The sequence below is a fragment of the Macaca thibetana genome, chromosome 10 (assembly GCF_024542745.1).
Source record: "Macaca thibetana thibetana isolate TM-01 chromosome 10, ASM2454274v1, whole genome shotgun sequence".
Classification (NCBI taxonomy): domain Eukaryota; kingdom Metazoa; phylum Chordata; class Mammalia; order Primates; family Cercopithecidae; genus Macaca; species Macaca thibetana.
In genome coordinates this window covers 96346229-96369415 of record NC_065587.1, presented here as the reverse complement: position 1 = coordinate 96369415, position 23187 = coordinate 96346229, and the positions used below count along the sequence as shown (strand labels likewise).

General features: G+C 35.5%; 1 protein-coding gene across 1 annotated transcript; it reads left to right on the top strand.

The window, feature by feature from the left end:
- The first annotated feature begins 732 nt into the window (after window positions 1-732).
- Window positions 733-1445, top strand: LOC126929273 (coiled-coil domain-containing protein 85B-like). Its single transcript, XM_050745456.1, is given in 2 exon segments — window positions 733-1420; window positions 1423-1445. Coding segments are annotated over 2 exon segments (606 nt in total). The 5' UTR covers window positions 733-837.
- The last annotated feature ends 21742 nt before the right edge of the window (window positions 1446-23187 follow it).

Genomic DNA, 23187 nt, shown 5'->3' with positions numbered 1-23187 from the left:
TTATCAATAAAATGCAAAATATTATTCTGTATATAATTGCATCCACTAGGGTATTTGCACTAGTGTGGCATCCCGAAATATTTTTTGGGATATGAAAGACTAAGACAAGACTTAGTCAAGAAATTATGTATTTAGTCGAAACTTCTTCTCAAGGATGTTTTTCATTTGGACAATTAATGAAATCAGAATGTTAGGTATTAAAAAGCCATCTTCTACATTGCTGCCTCAGTGTTGAATAAAATTCCAAATCTGACCCATTTTTATGCTTAAAAATATACCAAAATCTATCCATTCCTTACGTCATAAAAAAGCATAACATCTTTCACTCACATACTCAATACATTCATATTGTCCTCTACCGTATTATCATATCTACTACATCTCTTTTAGATATTAAAGACCCAGAAATAAAGAAAACAGTGATTGTCTCTATTTTAAAGAGCAGGTTAGGTAAAATGGTTTCAAGTGTTATGAAAGCTGTAAGATTTGAAAGACAGAAAGAAATCTGGAGGTGGTTAAAGAAGCCCTAATGTGAAGGATGAAAAATATCTTGTTATTTGAAGAGTGAGAGAAAGTAGATTTCTTCCAGGCAGAGAGAAGAATAAATAAAAACTTCAGTGTAGAACTAGGCTCTCTGGGTTCAATGAGCAGAAAGCTGTTCTGTTTTCTTGGGACTTGGTGAACCTCTTTGAAACAGAGCGAAGTGAAGTCAAAAAGACCATCTAGCACTGCCTGACGCGCGCGGAGCCGGAGCCCGACCCTGAGTGGCTCCTGGCCCGACGTGGGGCTCCTGGGTCGCGGCGGCGGGCGGGCGATGCTCCAGCGGCCTGACCAGCCATGGAGGCCGAGGCAGGCGGCCTGGAGGAGCTGACGGACGAGGAGATGGCGGCGCTGGGCAAGGAAGAGCTAGTGCGGCGCCTGCGGAGGGAGGAGGCTGCGCGCCTGGCGGCACTGGTGCAGCGTGGCCGCCTCATGCAGGAGGTGAATCGGCAGTTGCAGGGCCATCTGGGCGAGATCCGCGAACTCAAGCAGCTCAGCCAGCGTCTGCAGGCAGAAAACCGTGAGCTGCGCGACCTCTGCTGCTTCCTGGACACGGAGCGCCAGCGCGGGCGGCGCGCCGCGCGCCAGTGGCAGCTCTTCGGGACCCAAGCATCCCGGGCAGTGCGCGAGGACCTGGGCGGCTGTTGGGAGAAGCTGGTCGAGCTGGAGGGCCGCCCGGAGGAGCTGCTGCGGGAGAACCTGGCGCTTAAGGAGCTCTGCCTGGCGCTGGGCGAAGAACGGGGCCCCCGCGGCGGCCCCGGCGGCGCCGGGGGCTCAGGCGCCGGGCCAGCACCCGAGCTTGCCCTGCCCCCGTGTGGGCCCGGCGACCTAGGCGATGGAAGCTCCAGCACCGGCAGCGTGGGCAGTCCGGATCAGTTGCCCCGACCTGTTCCCCCGATGACTGAAGGAACTGCCTCCTCCAGGCTGATGCCCGCCTGGATTGCTCCCGGAGCCCGGGGACCGCTGTGGACCTCGGGACCTGGACGCTGTCCTGGCTGCGCAAGAGGGGCCGCTGGCATGGACTAAGAAATCCTGATACCGAGAAGGGCCCCTCGCTCTTGCTGGCAGGGCAGCAGGGGGACTGAAGGCTGGAGCGGAGGGACTTGCTGGGGGTTGGATTGGGGGTAATAAACCCGTACGGAAGCGGGGAAAAAAAAAAACCATCTAGAAACCTTTCAAGATTATTTGTTCCATGGGATTGACTTTAGATCCTATATATATATATATATTTTAATTTTTTAGTATTCAGTGTGGCTATATTTTACACTTGTAAATTTATAAAACATAGCTGTAGATCAAATTTTTCTACTGTAAATTGTGTCTGAATTAAGATGGGCCATAAGAATAAAATATGCAAACAAGTACAGATATTTAGCATAATAACAAATGTAAAATATATCAATAATTTTATGAATATTGATTATATGTTGAAATTGTAATGTTTTTGATGAGTTTAATGAAACATTAAAATTAAGTTCACCTTTTCTTACATTTTTAATGTAAAAATAAAAACTAAAGCTATTAATTTTTAGTAAAAACTACTAGAAAATCTAAAATTATATGTATGACTTACATCATAGTTTCATTGGCCACTGCTGGTGTAGAGTGAAAGGAAGGTAAAGGTGAAGAGAATTGACCATAATTTGTAGGTTAGTCAACCCATAGGGTCCACCTCACTTGTATTGCCTGTGTTATCTGCTGATGAAGAACACTTCCCCTCTCATAGGTCTGTAATAGTCATTTTAGACTATTACATGATGAATGCTATAATTGTCATTATAGACCTATGATTTATTGTTAATTACTCTTATTGTTATTAAGTTGACATTAAACAAGATCTAGCTGGGCTTAAAGCAAATCCTAACTTAAGGCTAACCTCTTCCAAAACTCTCTTTTGACCACTTAATGTAGTGTTTTCATTCATGCATGCCTACTTTCGTAAAACATTTATTATATATTGAAATGAATGTGAAGGAATGCAAGAATGAAGTTAATAATTTTTCCAAGAGGAGTCATGAACGGTTTCTCAGAAGAGAGAGTATTTGAACTGAAATTAGAAGAATGAGTTGAAGCCTGCCATGTTGGAAAGGGTATTCTAAGCCAAGGAAGCAGTATTGCAAAGGTTTGAAGAGACATACTACATTTGGACACTGAAACTTTTGTGTACCTGGGGTAAAGACTGTTTGGAATTGAGGCTAGAGTTTGGACTTTCTATAAGAGTAAAGTTCAGAAGTAAGTATTTTGTCTCCCACATTCAAGTGGCAATTTGGCTGCAGAACAGAAAACCAAACACCGCATGTTCTCACTCATAGGTGGGAACTGAACAATGAGTTCACTTGGACTCCGGAAGGGGAACATCACACACCGGGGCCTATCACGGAGAGGGGGGAGGGGGGGGAGGGATTGCATTGGGAGTTATACCTGATGTAAATGACGAGTTGATGGGTGCTGACGAGTTGATGGATGCAGCACACCAACATAGCACAAGTATATATATGTAACAAACCTGCACGTTATGCACATGTACCCTAGAACTTAAATATAATAATAATAAAAAAAATAGATCCTATATTTAATAGAGAAATGTTGAGGCTTTTATTTTTGAGACAGAGTTTCGCTCTTTTTAAGCAAGTAAGTTATATGATCTGATTATATTTGAAAATATGAAACCAGCTTTTCATGAATAAAAGATTGTACAGGGACAAGAAAACCTGTAGATAGACTGGTTAGGATAACAGTGAGATACTAAGTAAGAGATACGGTGCTTTGAGCAAAAACGATGGAAGTTAAGATGGAGAAAATTACCTAAATCATGTCATATGATAGTGATATATTCAACTGCACTTGAGAATGGATTGCACAGAACAATGAAATGAATAGATAATTATGTGATAGGTCTTTAACTTGATGAATTAGTTCCATTACTTTGCTTTTTACTCGATTGGCAAACAGGGAAAGGAAAGTAAGGAGCATCATAGCATTCATTATTTTAAATTCAAAGAGTCTATGTTATGTGTTTTTCTGTTTTCTCTACTGAGTATTAGACCATGTCCTGGCTGGCTTGATCAAAATTAAAATGGAAAGAAAGCTGGTTGTATATATATGACACAGAAAATATTTTAATCATAGTTACAAGGTAAAATCCAAATGCATAAGAGAAATTCCTAGCAGCTGAAAATGAGAATTCAGGACTTTCTGCTGAGTACGTTGGGGAAAATTTAAAATGTTGGTTGTAGCACTGGGGAACAAGAGAGATAACTGAAAGCCATGTCTATCCAAACCATGTGGTTCTTCATCACAGGTGGATCTTTGCCTCGTTTGTCTTAGATTAGTTAGTAAAACAAAAGGAAGATATCTTAGTCCCCACTTTAGTCTCCGCAGCCCCCACACCAAAAATCCAGAATGTATCTGATGTTTTCATCATGTCTACGATCCAAACATAGTGCCTACCATATACCCCAAAGTGTTCAAACTGCAAGAACAAAGATCAGTGTCCATGAATACATTATTAGTAAAAAACAAAACAAAACAAAACAAAACTTATTTATATATCATGTTCTACTGCTGGGCAAGTTTGCCAATGCTTTGTAGGATCTTCCTATTAAGCAAAGAAGAGACTTAAGGAATGTACTATTTTCTGTTTTTCAGATAAAGCATCTGAAGCTCAGAGGTGATGCCCAAAGTTACAAAGCATAGCTGCAAACTAGCGGAGTCAGGCTCAAATAGATATTTTCAGATTTCAAGTACATCAATCATCAGACTTTCCTCTACATCACCCCCTACCTTGGAGAATAAAATAGTTATGCAGGATTGCATAACTTGACCTCATTAGGACAAGAAACTCTCTCTGTCTTACAGACACTCTTATCCAGGGGTTGCATTCACTGTAGGCTGCTAAAGGCTGCATCAGCTCACCTCACAAGCCAATCATTCATAAAAACTTTGAACTCAAAAAATGTCAGGGACTTCACTACCTTGAACACAGGTTATGGATATATTTCATTACTCAAAAATTGTTACTCAAGATTAAAAATCTGAACATAAGTATCATCATTTTCAGCATTATCAGGCTTTATGTCTTTAAATATTATTTACAGAAAAAACACTGCTTAATTTTCTTCCTTTAAAGTCATATATACCATTGAATTTTGAAGTAGCTCAGTTTTAGTCAAAATCGCACTGACACAATTATTTCTCATGGGGTTAGCATGGCCCTATGGCCCTCTCTCTTTTACAAGTATGAAGCAAATTTCCATAAAATGCCATTGGCATCCCTCTAAGGTTTCAAATTCACATGAGGAATTGGAAGGCAAAAATTGCTCCAAATGTTTTAACCTTAGAAAATTGAATGGAAACATAGAATGAAATTAAAGTCATTCCATCCTTTGTGATCATGTGAACATTATTTTTCAACTTTCTGATTTTTGAATTTTGAGGCAAACAGAGGATGTCAGTGTAGTGGCTCTGAGTTAGCAAAGAGAGGAATGGTATCAAATGACATGACAAACAGCTAGAAGCTGAACTCCTTTTGGCTTCTGATGAGGAGCTTTAATTTTATTCTAGGACTAAGTAGGCTAGTTAGAAAAAGTTAAGATAATTTGAATGATTTGATAATTTGATTGTAAGTACTCATTGGAGACATCAGTAAGGATTGTTTGAGTTAGTGGTCTGGAAAGTATGAAATTCAGATTGCAGTGGGTTGACCTGTGACAAAATATATGGCAAGAGACAAAGCAGGTATAGGAAACTCTTGGATATACATTTTTGTATGAGTGTGTGTACAGAATGCCCCAAAATTTAGAAACTACAAGTGACATAAGTCAAGGAAAAAATAAAATTCTGCATCTATTTGAGTGTGTGTGCTGAAACCAGAGATACTAAAACATGTACTAGGGAATTATCTGCTGTAGAGAAAGTATTGATTTAAAAAATACAAATTAGTCTATGAGAGGTGAGAAGATCTGAAATTTGAAAGTAAGGGAATATCATTAAAGAAAGGTACAGGCACAATGGAAAGAATTTGCTGATATACTTTCACACTGTTACCAGAATAGAATATAAAGTTTTTTCACTAGATGTTTCATAACACCCATTTCACATCATAGTCTGAATAGAAACATTGGAAACAGTCAATCCAGATTTCACATCACATTCAGGTAATAAGTACTGAATCTGTTGCAAATTGCTTTCAATTAATTTCATTTTTTTGTTTCTTCTTTCTGAACTGTTCCCTATCCCCAGCAGTGATGTCTAATTGGCCAGAGCTTTTCCTTCTGGGTCTGACTGAGACCTATGCCCAGAGAAGTCCTCAGGCTCTCTACTTACTCATATCTCATTTTGTTAACCATTTCATTTGTTTAGAATGAGTTATAGAATATTGCTTGAAACTAATTACTGTAATGAGATTATCAGATTTTTCTGAGTTAATACATTACCCATTCAATGCTTAAAATATGCTTTCTAAAATCAAGGTCTTATGTAAAAATATACAGATTTAAAGGCAAAGGTTTCCTAATACATAAAAATTAGAAGTCTTCATTAGGAAGAAAGCTCATCTTCCCTCAGATGACTAAATGATGATGGATTTCTGTTTTTGTTTTTTTTTTTTTTTTTTTTTTTTTTTTGAGACGGAGTCTGGCTCTGTCGCCCAGCCTGGAGTGCAGTGGCAGGATCTCAGCTCACTGCAAGCTCCGCCTTCCAGGTTCACGCCATTCTCCGGCCTCAGCCTCCCAAGTAGCTGGGACTACAGGCACCGCCACCTCGCCCGGCTAATTTTTTTGTATTTTTTTAGTAGAGACAGGGTTTCACCGGGTTAGTCAGGATGGTCTCGATCTCTTGACCTTGTGATCCGCCCGTCTCGGCCTCCCAAAGTGCTGGGATTACAGGCTTGAGCCACCGCGCCCGGCCATGATGATGGATTTCTAAATTTGATTTGTGTATAGATTTAATGCTTAATTTAATACTCTGGAAAATAAGTGTTTGTAGAGTGGTATAAAAAAGGGGGACATTGGGCTGGGCAGGGTGGCTCACGCCTGTAATCCCAGCACTTTGGGAGGCCGAAGCGGGAGGATCACAAGGTCAGGAGATCGAGACCATCCTGGCTAACACGGTGAAACTCCGTCTCCACTAAAAATACAAAAAATTAGCCGGGCGAGGTGGCAGGCGCCTGTAGGCCCATCTACTTGGGAGGCTGAGGCAGGAGAATAGCGTGAACCCGGGAGGCGGAGCTTGCAGTGAGCCATGATCTCGCCACTGCACTTCAGCCTGGGCCACACAGTAAGACTGCGTCTCAAAAAAAAAAAAAAAAAAAGAAAAGAAAAGAAAAGTAAAAGAAAGTGGGGGGCCATTGTTGGAAAACACAAACCATTCTGAAGACAGTCATAAATTCCTTATCTATTGAGAATCACATAGAAAATGTTTTAAATATGATTAGATACTTTAGTAATGGATTGAAGGATTTCATCATTAAATTTTACAAGATTAATGGGAAAATACATGAAAATCAATAATACATAATTAAAAATTTATCTGCGGTTAAAATGTATTTAGATATTCAGGCCACTATTTAATATTCCTTTAACAGAAATTCATATATAGGTTTTATATATATATATATCCTACATAATTGTATACTATGTACTATAATTACTTATATATAATTATGGAATATATATCCTCATATTTAATTTATGTAAATATATACTCTATATTCACTTATATATAATTATGGAATATATATATCTCCTACACAATTTTATACAAATACATAGTATGTTTCTCTTATGTGTATGTAGTGTGTGTGTATGTACACACAATAGAAATAAATTTACATAATGTATGTGGACCATATATTTATTTCACTATATTTCGTGTTAACATTTAGTATGTTTGTTTTAATTTGGCAAGAGCTTCAATAAAGTATACACTTTGCAGAAGTATAATGGGAAATAATTCAATTACTTAATTTTGGGAATATATAAAGATGAAAGTTAACATTTTTTCCAACAATAGTAGAAGGATCATTAAGGAAACACAATTTCCTCAAGCAAGAGTTGGAAATTAAGACCTATGGGATGGGCAAACTATGTCAATTACATACTGATTCTATTAGTGTTTAGCTTTGGGCATTACTTGAAAATTTTCTCTATTGCTATCAATATTTTATTGCAAATGTCCTAAAAGCTTGTTCCTATTTATAGTCATTCTTGCATATGTGCCATCAACATCATATGATAAAGCTTTGAAAACCACTCTATCCTGATGTAAAACACGAAGTTTAAATATTAGATCAAAAATTTTTATTATACTCTATGTACATTCATGAGTTACAAAACATAAAATGGTAAATTCTCTTTCCTGTCATTTTTTTTTTTTTTTGCTCTCAGCCACAGGACAAAAATCTAAGTTTTCCTTTTTCTTTCTCCCCCGCACTCCCCAAGGAGCTGCTTTAGAAGCACCGTGATAATTTATAATGTCATTTTATCTTAAATTATCTTAAAGTACAACTGACACATATTAATTTTTTTTACTTTAAGTATCTGATTCTACACACACACAGAGACACACACACACATGTACATATGTCAGCTTGGGTTTTAAAATCTTAATAATTAAGAAAAAAGTTAATTTTTATTTGGGGCAACAGAAAGTTTTTCTTTAGAAAAGGACAAGAAAGAATTTTGGGAGGTGATGGAATTAATCTCTATTGTAATTGTGACCATGATCATACAGAACTGCATATTTTAGTTAGCACTCATGAAATTGTAGAATAAATTTGTAAATATTTGTATTTAAATTACACTTCAATAAATATGACTGAGAATAGTAATTTCACTAACAAGATGAATGTTCTAATATCTCTGCTTATCATTGATAATATTTATTTTGGTAATATTTATATTTCTGACAAACACATTATAATAAAGCTCATATTCATTTCAAAATGCATATTATAGTAAACTGAGGTAGATTAATAAAAATTATTAAAACCAATAATATTTATTTTTGTTGAGTATGTGAAGAAATAGTTATGTTGGAAATGTAAACTCATATCATAGTTTTAGATAGAAATTGCACAGTTTCTGTCAAACTACAAACACATACTTTTAAAAATTTTATGTTAAAGCTTTAATGAAATTATTAAATCTTTAATAAAAATAATTAGAAATGTGATCATAAAAGCACTTTTTATATTTTATGGTTCTCAATAAGTAAGAATTCTATAGCATAAATAAAATATGCCCACAATATGTAATTACTGTAATACGTCTGTAAAACCAATTGTAGATTTTGTCAATCATGTGTTGTAGTGTCATGCGGCTGCTTTAAAAACTGATCACAAGCTTACTTGCTTAAGACAACAGATATTTATTCTCTCACAGTTTCTACAGGCCACAAGTCCAAAGTAAGTATTACTAGGTCAAAATCAAGATGTCAGTAGGTACATGCTCCCTGCAGAGGTTCTAAGGAGAGAATCAATTTCTTGGTTCTCCAAGCTTCCAGAAGGCTAACATTCAGCATTTCTAAGCTCGTGGCTACAGCACCACAACCTTGAAGCCAGCATCTTCAAATCTCTGTCTACTCATCTTCCGATTGCCTTCTCCTCTCTGCATGTCAAATTTATCTGTGCCTCCATTTTATAAGGATACCTGTGATTGCATTTAATGCCCAGATGGATAATTCAGTAGAATCATGGCACCTCGAGACTCTTCATTTAATCACATCTGCAAAGACACTTTTTCCAAAGAAAGTAATTTTTATAGGGTCTAGGGATTAGAATCTGATATCTCTGAGGGCCATTTTAGTAATAGGATACCTTTATAAGGCAGACACATATAAATACTTATAAAAAATTCTGGAAGAACCCATAATAATAAAAACTGTTAAAATATTTAACATTGCAGAAGGCAAATGCTTATACTGAGAAACTGTATTAATAAGTCTATTTATAACACTAACATTTAAAGATACATATTTATATACTCTGGCATAAAATACCATATGTATTAATTACATAGAATTTACCTACAATGTGTATTAACATAGATTTCTTGTGAGTGATAATATGCATGTGACAGTTTAGATTGATTAAAATCTTGGATTGTTTAATAAACTCAAAATACTATTTATACCCTTAAAATAACATTATAAAACAAGTGATTGTTAAATATTTATTGTATGTGCTTAATATAATCTTTTTAAAAGGCTTTTATGAGTTTATTAAAGACATTCCTAGCAATTTTTGAGATTAAAAACATTTTTGCTTATAAATGGTACTTTATACTACTAGAACATATTCTGCAAAGGGACATTTTTTTAAAATGCTGTCATTGATCATTAGAGAAAGGCAAATCAAAACCACAATGAGATACCATCTCACTCTAGTTAGAATGGTGATCATTAAAAAAGTCAGGAAACAACAGATACTGGAGAGGATGTGGATAAATAGGAATGCTTTTACACTATTGGTGGGAATGCAAATTTGTTCAACCATTGTGGAAGACAGTGTGGCAATTCCTCAAGGATCTCGAACTAGAAATACCATTTGACCCAGCAATCCCATTACTGGGTATATACACAAAGGGCTACATATCATTCTACTATAAAGACACATGCACACGTATTTTTATTGAGGCACTATTCACAATAGCAAAGACTTGGAATCAACCCAAATGTCCACCAATATTAGACTGAATATAGAAAATGTGCCATATATGCACCATGGAATACTATGCAGCCATAAAAAGGATGAGTTCATGTCCTTCGCAGGGACATGAAAGAAGCTGGAAACCATCATTCTCAGCAAACCCTAACAAGAACAGAAAACCAAACACTGCATGTTCTCACTCGTAAGTGGGAGTTGAACAATGAGAACACATGGACACAGGGAGGGGAACATCACACACTGGGGCCTGTCGAGGGGTGGGGGTTAGAGTAGAGATAGCATTAGAAGCAATACCTAATGTAGGTGATGGGTTGATGGGTGCAGCAAACCACCATGACATGTGTATACCCATGTAACAAAAGTGCACATTCTGCACATGTACCCCAGGAATTAAAGTATAATAACAATAATAAAAGTTATTTTAATAAAATATTTTTATATTTAATTTCTATGATTTATTAAAGTCTCTGGAGAAATTTAAAAAATAAAACTCTACAAGTAATTTATTGTTCTTTTTTGTCTTATTAGGAAAAGTATTTTTTTCAGATGAAATCATCTCATAACAATGACACATATTGTTGCTATGAAAAAAAAGATTGTTGTCTTTTCAGATTAATATTAATGAGAAAATTTCAAATTTTTCCCATGTAAAAATATAAAAGGAAAAATTAAACACATATTATTACCATTATCCAACATTTATTTTGTTTTTCTTTTTTTTAACTTTTAATTTTTATGAGTACATAGTAGATATATATGTTTGTAGAGTACCTGAGCTATTTTGATTCAGGCATACAATGTGTAATAATCCCATCAGTGTAAGTGAGATATCCATCATCACCTCAAGCATTTATATCATTTCTTTGTGTTACAAACATTCCAATCATAATTTTTTTAGTTATTTTAAAATGTAAAATAAACTGTTGTTGACTGTTATAACCTTATTTTCCTATCAAATATTATACATTATTCATTTGATCTGACTATACTTTTGAACCCATTACCCATCCCTCCCCACGCCCAATCCTCCACAGTATCTGGTAACCATTTTTCTAATCTCCATCTCTATGAGTTCGATTGTTTTAATTTTTATCTTCCATAAATGAGTAAGAACATTCAATGAAGTTTGTTTTTCTGTGCCTGGCTTGTTTCACTTAACATAATAACCTTCAGTTTCATCCATGTTTTTGCAAATGAGAGAATCTCATTCTTTTATGGCTGAATAGTACCCCATTGTATATACACACATTTTCTTTATCCATTCCTCTGTTGATGGAAACAGGTTGCTTCCAAATGTTGGCTATTGTGAATGGTGCTACAATAAACATGGGAGTGCAGATACCTCTTTGATATACTGATTTCCTTATTTTGGGGTATACGCCTAGCAGTGGGATTGCTGGAACATATAGTAGTTTTATTTTTAGTTACATAGGAATCTCCATACTGTTCTCCATAGTGACAGCACCAATTTTTCATTCCCATCAACAGTGTATGAGGGTTTCCTTTCCTCCACATCTTCACCAACATTTGTTATTGCCTGTTTTTTATTTTTTATTTTTTGATTTGAAGTTGTCATGAGGCTTACAAAGAGCATCTTATAACCCATTGTTTTAAACTATTGAAAACACTGATTGCAAAACACAAACAAACAAACAGGCAAAGAGAAAACTTAACAATTTCTACATTTTAAATCAACATTCCTCGCTTTTTAAGTTTTTATTGTTTCTATTTATATCTTATGTCTATGTCTTCAAAAGTTATTGTAGTTACTATTTTACATAAATTAATCTTCAGTCTTTCTACTCAAAATATGAGTAGTTAGCACGACATAATTAGGGTGTTACAATAATCTGTGTTTGTTGTGTACTTAATATTAACAGTGAGTTTTGTACTTTCAGATGATTTTTTTTTCTCAGTATCAACATTTTTCTTTCAATTTAAATAACTCCTTTTAGCATTTCCTATAAGACAGGTCTGGTATTGATGAAATCTCTCAGCTTTTGTTTGTTTGTTTGTTTGGCAAATTCTTTATTTCTCCTTCATGTTTGAAGAATATTTTCACTGGATATGCTATTCTAGATTTTTCCTTTGGAAGTATAAATATGTCATGCTACTTTCTCCTGACCTGTAAGTTTTCCACTGAGAAGTCTGCTGCCAGAAATACTGGAGCTCCTTTCCATGTTATTTGTTTGTTTCTTTTGCTGCTGCTAGGATCATTTTGTTATTCTTTACGTTTGGCAGTTGGATTATTAAGTGTCTTAAGGTCGTCTTATTTGGGTTAAATCTGCTGTTTGTTCCATCACCTTACAGTACTTGAATATTGGCATCTTTTTCTAGGTTTGGAATGTTCTCTGATATTATCCCTTTGAATAAAGTTTCTACCCTTATCTCTCTCTCTCGTCTTTTTGAGGCCATTTTTCTAGATATTGAAGTTGTGCTTCATTCTTTCTTATCATTTTGTCTCCTCTGACTGTGTATTTCCACATAGCCTGTTTTCGAGCTTACTAATTCTTTTTTGTTTGATGAATTCTGCTGCCAAGAGATTGAAATGCATTCTTCGGCATGTTAATTAAATTTTTAAGCCCCAGAATTTATGCTTGATTTTTAAAAATTATTTTAATTTCTTTTTTAAATTTATCTGATAGAATTTTGAATTTCTTCTCTGAAGTATCTTCTATTTTATTGAGTTTTTTCAAAATAGTTATTTTTAATTCTCTGTCTTAAAGATTACATATCTTTGTCAATCTGGGATTGATCACTGGTGCTTTATTTAGTTTGTCTGGTGAATTTATGTTTTCCTGACTGGTCTTGATGCTTTTGAATGTTTGTCAATGTCTGGTCGCTGAAAAGTCAGGTATTCATTGCAGCCTTTGCAGTATGGGCTTCTGTGTATCCTCTTTCATGGGAAAGTTTTCCAAGTATTCAAACAGAACTGACTGTTGTACTCTAAGACTTTGGTAACTACAACCATATCTGCATTAGGAGGTACTCCAAGCCCAGTAATTCTGTGGCTCTTGCAGACTCATAGAGAAGCTGCCTTGATGGTCCTCGCTAAGATCCAAGAGATGTCTCTGGACTACCAGGCAGAGACTTTTGTTCTCTTCTCTTACTTTCCCCCAAACAAAGGAAGTCTCCGTCTCCATGCCGAACTGCATAGAGCTGGGGGGAAGGTGAATAAAGCACCCCTGCGGCCACCACCACTGGGACTGTGTTGGGCCAGACCCAAAGCCAGCACAGCCCTGGGTCTCACTCAAGGTCAGCAGTGACCACCACCTAACCACCACCTATGTTCACTTAAGGTTCTAGAGTTCTTCAGTTAATAGGTGGTGAATCCAGCCAGGATTGTGTCTTTGTTTGGGCAGTGAGCTCCTCTCATCCCTGGGCAGGTCTAGAAATGCCTTCCAGGAGCCAGGGCCTAGAGTTAGAAAGCTTAGGAATCTACTTGGTGCTCTATTCTACTGCTGCTGAGATGACACCCAAGCCACAAGACAAAGTCCTTCTGACTATTTCCTCTCCCTTTTATCAAGCAAAAAATCTCTCCTCATGATGACAACCATGTCAGACCCATGGTGACTACTGCTCACTGCTGCCAATGTTCACTCGAGGCCCCCAGTTCTTCAGTCAGCTTGTGGTGAATGTTACCAGGCCTGGATCTTTCCCTCTAGAGAACTGGGAGCCCCTCTGGCACAGAGAAAGTCCAGAAATGCTGTCCAAGAGGCAAGCCTTGGAATTGGGAACCCTAGAAGCCTGCTTGGTGCTCTATCTCGCTGTGGTCAAGTTGGTACCCAAGCTACAAGACAAAGTCTCTTTAATCTTTTGTCTCCTTTCCTCCAGCAGAAGAGATCTCTCTCTAAAGCCATCATAGCTCAGAATGTGCTCACTCACATCTGAAGCCAGCAGGACACTGGATCTCACTGTAGGCCCACCTTGAATCCTGCCTGGCTACTGCTGGTGTTTATTCAAGGACCAGTGGGCACTTCAGTCAGCAGCTGATAAATCTTTCCAGAACTGAGTTCTTCCCTTCAAGATGGTAAGTTCTCTTCTCACCTAGGTTGTGTTTAGGAACATCATCTGGGAGCTAGGGTCTGAAATAAGGGCCTCATGACTCTGCCTGGTGACCTATTCTACTGTGGCTGAGCTAAAACCCAAGCTCCAGGACAAATTCTTTTTTAGTCTTTCCTCTCTTCTCCTCAAGCAAAAGGAAAGAATCTCCCCCAGAGTTGTGATCTGCACTACCTGGGGTTGGAGGAGGGATTGCGTAAGAACTTCCTTGGCTGCCCAAGCTGGTGTCTCACTAGGTCGCGTGTAACCCAAGCCCACTGACTCTGAGCCCAGCACAGCACAAGGATTTGCCCAGAAATTGCCATCTCTCTGGGCTAGACTGCCTTTCAAGTTTATTTAGAACCCCATTATCTCCATAGTCCACTGTGGTGTGTCTAACCAGAACTCAGGTTTTCACCACTGGATTGAAAGATTGCCCTCTGGCTGGGGCTGGTCTAAACGCTCCTGCATGGGCACCAGTTAAATTCTCCTCTGTGTTGCTTTCTACTGTGACTAGCAGTGCTGGGTTCCAATATAAAGACCCACAATGACTGTACTCTCCCACCCCCAAGGACACAGATTTTCTCTCCATGCCACATGGTCACTGCAAAGGGATTGCAGAGAGGTGTCTCAGCAATTCAAGACTGACTCTGCTACCCTTTCAGTGCCTTTTTCCTTCATATGATGTTAAAAGCAGGTACTGTGAGTGTTCATGTGATTTTGGTTCTTATGTAGGTGTTGTCTCATGTATATAGTTGTTCAATTTCTGGATGAAGCATAAATGCCAGAGGGCTCTGGACAGCCATCTTGTTTCATCTCCCTCCCAGATTTTTATTTTAGTTAATTAGGGATAAACCCGTGGTGTCCGACAGAGCCTATCTTGGAAGGCTTACAAATTTGGAAGGTAGGAAAGAGTGCATAACTTTAATATAACAATATAAGTGAATATAATCTTAATGAGAATAAGGTGAAATCAACAGCAGTAAATGACAGCTAAATTCAGTGTAGAATGTTCTCTGAATTGTAAAGTTGTATGGAAATTCAGGGGTTCTGTGTTTAATTCTAACGAAATGTAGGAATTTCAATGATGGTATCTCTGGTATATAATTAGCAATTATGACATCTCATAATTAGCAATTAGAGTCATTCCATGTTTCTCTTTCTCTCTTATCTCTATCTTTATCTTCTCTTTCCTTATACTTTTTTAATCATGATTATGTAAACCATAAGATCATTTTTTAAATAAAATCTTAAGGTTTTAATGAATAAAGTGAGTAAGTATGCTACTGTCTGAATTTTACTTTGCTTAGTTACTCGCTTTGATTTTATCCTGTAAAACCTTTATTTTGTGAGCTAGATGATCCCAAAATATACCAGATTTGACTCACTTAATTTCAATACACTTTAACTATGCTGAATATGTTGAGGAGAAATATAATGACCTTTATTTCTTGCCCTAAGAGAGCTTTATTGGTCCTTTTAAAAACATGCTGAGTTGACAAAACAGGATTATCATAACATACAATTTTTAAGACAACCAGGAAGTACCTATTGTGGCCTGAGGTATACCTGGGGTAAACGCTACCAGGAGAAGTGATGTGCAGCTCACTTTTTCAAAAATGTCAAAATGCCTGAGTTGCAGTAGAAGGGTAAAAATATACACATATTTACAGTTTCACTAAAACTTGTTTTCTATTCAAAAATGTACTCACTGAGCCTGAGGAAGGCCTATCAGCATTCTTTCCCACAGCTGCTTACTTTATCTCAGTGTCACAGTTCACCAAAACAAAAACAAAATAAAGACAAAAGAAGGAAGAGCTTTGAATTGATTTTATTTTTTCCTTACACGTCACTATGTGTGTGTGAGTCCTCTCAGGGAATAACCATTCCATAATATCTCATTCTAATTTTATATTGACTTATTATTTACCTATTTGTTTTCTTTTAATATGAATGTTCAATAAAAGGTTGAAAGAATCCTTTTCACTACACATGCTGACATTAAAAATAATCTTGCAATAAACTGAAGATCACTTTACTTCCCAAGAAATGTTTCCTCTGTATATATTACAGCTATTGGGGCCGTAGCCTCTCCAGTCAGGCTGCTAGAGATAAATCAATTTAGTACTCATTTTTTAGAGTCTTGTGATCCAGGGAAATTTGCTTAATCTCTCCATGCTACAGTTTCTTTGTCTGAAAAATGGGAATAAGCACAGGCAATAACAGATAAAAATAATAAGAAAAAAGAGTATTTCTTATTTATCTAAAACATAGTGATATGTGCTGCTATCTAGATCTATCCATTCATCCATCTGTTATATATCTATCTATCCATCCATCCATCAATCAATCAAATACCTATCTATAGGTATGCATGAATGTATTTGCACATGTACATATAGTGTATGTGTATATACACATATACATCTTTCATATCTATATCCATTGATTTTTATTTCTATTATAGTTTTCAATAACCTATCTAAATGTCTTTTTAAAAAATTGATGAGCTTATGGCTATTGTAAGTTAGATGTGGTATTCATACTTATTCAGAAGCATCTGGACAACTTCAGAGATAGCCACAGATCTGATACTTCTTAGCTAGTTCATTAAATGGATGCAAGTGGGATTATTTAGTCAGGCAATTCGGGAAATTGCATAAATTTTCTCCAGTCTTCTGCAGGGAGAATATCATTAAACCAACCAAATATGTATATAAACATAGACTGTATTGACAACAGATAAAAGGATCAGGGTTAAGATCTTGTAAAATTTTAAATAGGCCCTGTATCTCAAATATCCTTAATCAGTTTGTGCTGCATTCCCCAACTGTTTCCTTTACCTCAATATCATCATTCAAAAATGCATGGTAAACTAATTTCTGCCAAATATAAAATATAACTTAGATTTTTATTAACTATAGAAGTATTTACATTTTCATAGAATACTTACAGTTTGATAGATGACTGTAAAATATTGCTAGAACTTCATTACTCTAATGATGATATTTGAGACAACATGATGGGTTGAAGTTGTTGTAGAGGAGGGGAGATAGGTAACTTGCTGGTACCTCCCTATCAAGTAATCCTTGTCAAGTAAAATAAGCTTAAAACAATTTATGGATTAGAACTAATTTGTTCTGTGACAAAATTTTAGAAATGCAGATTTACTGCTATAAATTAGTATGGGCATTCTCTGAGTTGGTATCCCTTGTGGCCAATAATAAGTCCTGCCGCTCTTCAGTGTGCTTGGATTTGCTGAACGATTACTTACTTTATTTAACGTTTTATCCTTAAGTAAAAAAAAAATCAGCAAGATAATTAGCTGCTGTATCATAGATGTATATTCCAAGTTTACACCTTTTTCTTCCGCCCATAACTCTTGCTTCTATTCTGATTTTCTTTGTTTTGCCTAGACCACCGTCAGTTTTTTTATATTGCTATAAAAATAAATATAAAAATTTGCCCTTTCATTTGAACTATATTATCAGATTCTTTATTGTATCTCTTTATCTAATGACTAATCTTCTGACTCTTACCTACAAGACTATTTCCCCAGCTCTACTAAGGTTTGCAATTGAAAAATGAAAATTATATGTATTTACAGCATCCAATGTGGTTTTCTGATATATGTATACATTGTGAAATGACTAAGCCAACAAATGAAAAAATGATATCCATCATCTCATATACTTATCAACTTTTGTTGTGAGAACATGTAAGATTTACAGGGTTAGCCTTTAAGTATATATTTAATCATATTGAATCATTTCTTCCAATTGCTAATACATTTTAATCCCTCTTGTCTACAGGAGAGGCAATTTCTTTACACTGCATCAAAGGCCCTCTGACAAGAGCTAAAGTCACATTTTCAGAAGAAGCACTTACCATTTTGGTGCCTTCAATGCCACATCAACTGACATAAATGTTTCTACATTTAGTTTTTCCCACATTGTCACACACATCTCATGTCTTCTATTGGATTCATTGCCTGCCTCTTTCACCACTTGGGAAATGCATACCCATTGTTAAAGTTAAATATCACCAAAGCTATAAATTCTCCCTAAATTATCTGAGTTCCCAAAGCATATTGAATATACATTTTTAGCAATTATGCTTATAAGCATTTTGCTATCTTTACAAATACCTAGATTCTGTTTTCTAAATTCCCTGAGTAACATGACACAAAACATCTATTTCCTCAGCCCTAGTAATAAAAATAGATTTCAAATTGATATATGTAACTTGTTCACTGATTGATTGAAAATAGTGTTGTTTCTTAAAAAGAAGTTACAATAGTCCAAAGTCCTTCTAAAAGATCAATGATACATCTCTGATTCCTCATAAGTGCTCGTGTTTCTTTTTGTTGGTGGGCTCAGGTCTTCCTGTCCTCATCCTCTTATCTAGGGAGACGTTTCTCAATAAATTTGGTAATCACTGACAAGTGGCAGTTATACAGTCTGTCACTGATGGGGTTTTATTGTTACATCAATCAATTCTTAAACCCTTTCTTCTTGTGTCCTGTGCAGAAGAACTTAAATCAACCTTTTAGACACATTTGTCTAGTACTGCTGCTTTCTGCCCTGAAATATGGCCAATCTGGAAAAAAAAAAACAGGCATTTGGGGTTTCGGTGTTGGAGAAATGGCTATGCTCCGTATTTCTTTATAGATGAGGATTCTTTCCTATTACTCACCGATGAAGCAATGACAATACTGAAGGAGAAATGGAAAATATCTGGTAAAAGTCAAGTCTGACATCTGTACAGTTAAATAGCTTTAGCTTAGTTCAAATAAATGCTTTATAGAATTCAGAATTACAGGCTACTTTTTAGGGCTTTTGTTTAAAACATTAACATTCAAGACATAAAATGAGGTTCAACTATTACCTTCTACATAGCCTAAAAAATAATGTGTTATCTAAACTGTAAACCAGTGTTTGTTTTGTATCATACTTCCAGGTTGCTTCCACCATCTCCCAATATATGTAACTGATCATGTGGAATTTAATGTTTATTTCCAAGTGTCATAGTTTTACTTTATGCAAATATGTTTTAATAATTCTTTATTCCCTCAAATATGTGTTTATGAACTTTATTAATATTGTGCATAGCTCCTGTTCAATTTTGTATAATAATTTGTTGTATAAATATAGTGCGATTCTGAAATCTTGGTTGTTTCTAATCTCATGTTATTATATACATTACTGTGAAAAATAATCCAGTTTGTATTTTCTGAGGATATTTGTACAAAATTTTCTCTAGAATATACCCATAAGTTGAATTACTGTGTACAAGGTTAATAAATTTTCAACTTTAATAAACATTCCAAAACCCCTATCTTAAACCACTTTAATGTAACATATCCTGAAATCCCTGTAAAATTGTATGTAATTATCAAAAGAAACTCCTAGAACTAAATTAATAAATTCAGCATTGCCTATATGTTAGCTATCAATAATTGGAAAATGAAATAAACATATATAATGAAAGCATATGTATAACAAGTGAAATTCTTAAGTATAAATCAAATAAAACAGGATAGGTATATTAAAAATGAAAACACTGATAAAAATTATCCTAAATAAATGGTGAGATGGAATATGAACACAGATTGGAAAGCTCAATGTTGTTAAGATATCAGTTCTTTCCAAATTGATCTATAGACAACAGCATTTTAATCAAAACTCTAGCAGAATTGCTGTAAAAATAGACAAGAGATCAAAAACCACTTCAATGGAACAGAAATGGGATCTAAAAATAAACCTATAAAATTATAGCTTCGGCCGGGCGCGGTGGCTCAAGCCTGTAATCCCAGCACTTTGGGAGGCCGAGGCGGGTGGATAACGAGGTCAGGAGATCGAGACCATCCTGGCTAACATGGTGAAACCCCGTCTCTACTAAAAATACAAAAAACTAGCCGGGCGTGGTGGCGGGCGCCTGTAGCCCCAGCTACTCGGAGGCTGAGGCAGGAGAATTGGCGTGAACCTGGGAGGCGGAGCTTGCAGTGAGCCGATCGCGCCACTGCACTCCAGCCTGGGTGGACACAGCGCGAGACTCCGTCACAAAAAAAAAAAAAAAAAAAAAAAAAAAAAAAAAAAAAAAAAAAAAAAAATTATAGCTTCTTTTTGACAAACTTACAAAGATATTCAATGGAGAAAGTATTACCTTTTCAATAAATGATGCTGGAGAAAAAAACTGGAAATTAATATACAATAAAAGAACCTTGACCTAAACTTCACGTCTTACAAAAATTAACTGAAAGTAAAATATAGATGTCAATAAAAATATAAAATTATGATATTTTAAGAAGAAAACAAAAAAGATCTTCATACCTTGGGTTAGGCAACAAATTCTTAGACATAACTCTAAAAGTATACTGATAAAGAGAACAAATTAGATTTAATCAAAATTAAAAATTTTTTGCTCTGTGAAAGACATGACTGAGAGACTGAAAGGACAAGCTATATATTCAGAGTAAATTGCATATATGACAAAAGATGTGTTTCCATATGTGTAAACTCTCCTAAAATCAAACTAAGTAAACATAGAGCTAATTTTTAAAATGAGAAAAACTCTTGCATATACACTTCATGAAGGAGGATAGACAGCTAACTAATGAAAACATGAATAAATGCTCAGTATCATTACCATAGAGAAATAAAAATTAAATCTACAATGAGACATCACTACACAAAGATGTAGAGTAACTGGAGCTCTTGTATATTACCAACGGGAATGCAGTATGGTAAAGCCACTGTGGAAAACAGTTGGACAGGTTCTTGTAAACTTCAGCATACACTTACCACGTAACCCAGCACTCTATTTCTAGATTTTACACAGATAAACATTTATTTTCACTATACAATGTATGTAAGTGTTGAGACCACTACTATTTATAATTATCTAAGGGTGAAAACTACCCTAACATCCTTCAATGAATCTGTTGTCCTTAAATGAATTGATTTTACAAAATGTGGCATAGACACACAGTGGAATGCTACTCAACAAAGAAAAAGCAATGAATTATTGCTACATACAACACCTTGAATGAGTCTCAAAATTATTATGCTGCATGTAGCCAATCTTATGGGCTACATGCTGCATAATTGCATTTATAAGACATTCCAGAAAATTAAAACATATAGCATTGGAGAACATACTAAAATTTATAAAACGGATCACAAAAAGTCAACTTTTCTGCATGTATCTTAAATACTATTTTTTTAAAGTTAAATATTAAAAATAAAATAAGGTGGCATGAAGAATTTTATGAATATATGTGATCACACTTTTGTGAGTTTTTAATACTTTCTAAGTTGAGGGGGAGGCTCAGGTTGTTAAAATTAATAAAATATTCAGGCTATATGGTGTTTGAAAGTGATATATCTAAAATAAAACAAATGTAAAAAGTAAAGTAGCAAGGCATATAAAAATATCAGGCAACAACAAGAGAGAGAGACAGGGAGAAGTGGGAGGGATTAGAATGTTGACAGGAAAGTCAGAAAATATTAACAAATACCCACATCCCCACAAATTGGTCAACCTCATTTTTGAGTGTATGAAATCCTAAGCACAAAGCACATATAAGATTCAGCAACACACTACAAGTGTATTACAAAATAATTAAGTAGGTTTTTGGTATTAAAAAAATTGGAGAGATATTTTGAAGAGGTTCTATAAACTATTATATATTTAAATTTACAAAAATGTTACATTTCATAGTTTATTCTATTTAGAAAACATTATATTCCCAAACTTAAATTGTGTTGATTTTTTAGTAATTTAAAAATCTGCTTTTATATTAAAGAAACATTTTTGTTTCTCAACAAACTTCTGCGGTGCCTTTACCAAACACATAATTTTGTATCCCAGAAATGAATTCAACCTAGAGTAGTTAATACAAGAGAATCTATAAGCAGCCTTGGAGGCTTTATTTATAAAAAGCATAATAGGAAAAATAATTACTCTTATTATTTTGGCATATCTTTTTCAGTGAAATAGATGAGAATCATGTGTTTACATAGGATTCTTCAGTGCACAGGTTTTAATTTTTACTTAAAAAAGAGACAAGATTAACAAATTATGTGCAACATATTATATAGTATGAAAATGTCAAAAATAAGATAGTTGAAATTTTAAAAAATGATGACATGCTTTCACATGCATTTACACAATTCATGCATTCACTCATTAGCCCAATATATGTAAAAAATATATAAACAATGTTACTCTCTGACATTGTTTATATATCAGACCTAAGTCTTGATAGACAGAATTTTATAAAATATTTTATATTTTCATTTGAAGAAAATGTTATAAACACATAAGAGTTGCAAACAGTAAGCACAAAACACAAAAATCTCAGGTTTTGTCAAGAGCCGCATAAAACCACTGAAAATGAATTTGGCAATGTTTCCGCAGGGTAGACAGAGTGCTTCCAGTGGCTGGAAATCATAAGAAAGCCAAGGCAAGGTGCCCGTGGTCATGAAGGAGGGTCCCTGAAAGAGCCACAGCTTTGTAGTATATTCTCTTGATGACAGAGGTCAATTACATAATGATACAGGCTCTATGGGCTGATGTGGTCATTTGATAAAGTTCAGTGCTTTAGATATGATTGAGACAGAATCAGTGACTATTAAGATTATTCATACTCAAGAGTTGAGATCCTTTTGTTCGTGTGGTTTAAATACTTTCTGCAAGCAAATTCTTAAGGATTCCTGGTATGAAGAATGTCTTGTTTAATCGGGAAATCAACTGACAATTGAACTTTTGTCTTTTTAAAATTTATGGCTGCATTACATTATTAAGGAAGCTCTGAGGTAATGTTATGCTTTGAACAGAATGATTTTATTAAATTCCATCCCCGTTACACCACCACCTCCTTTGAAGTACTTATTGAACATCACTCATAGGTGGGAACTGAACAACGAGATCACTTGGAC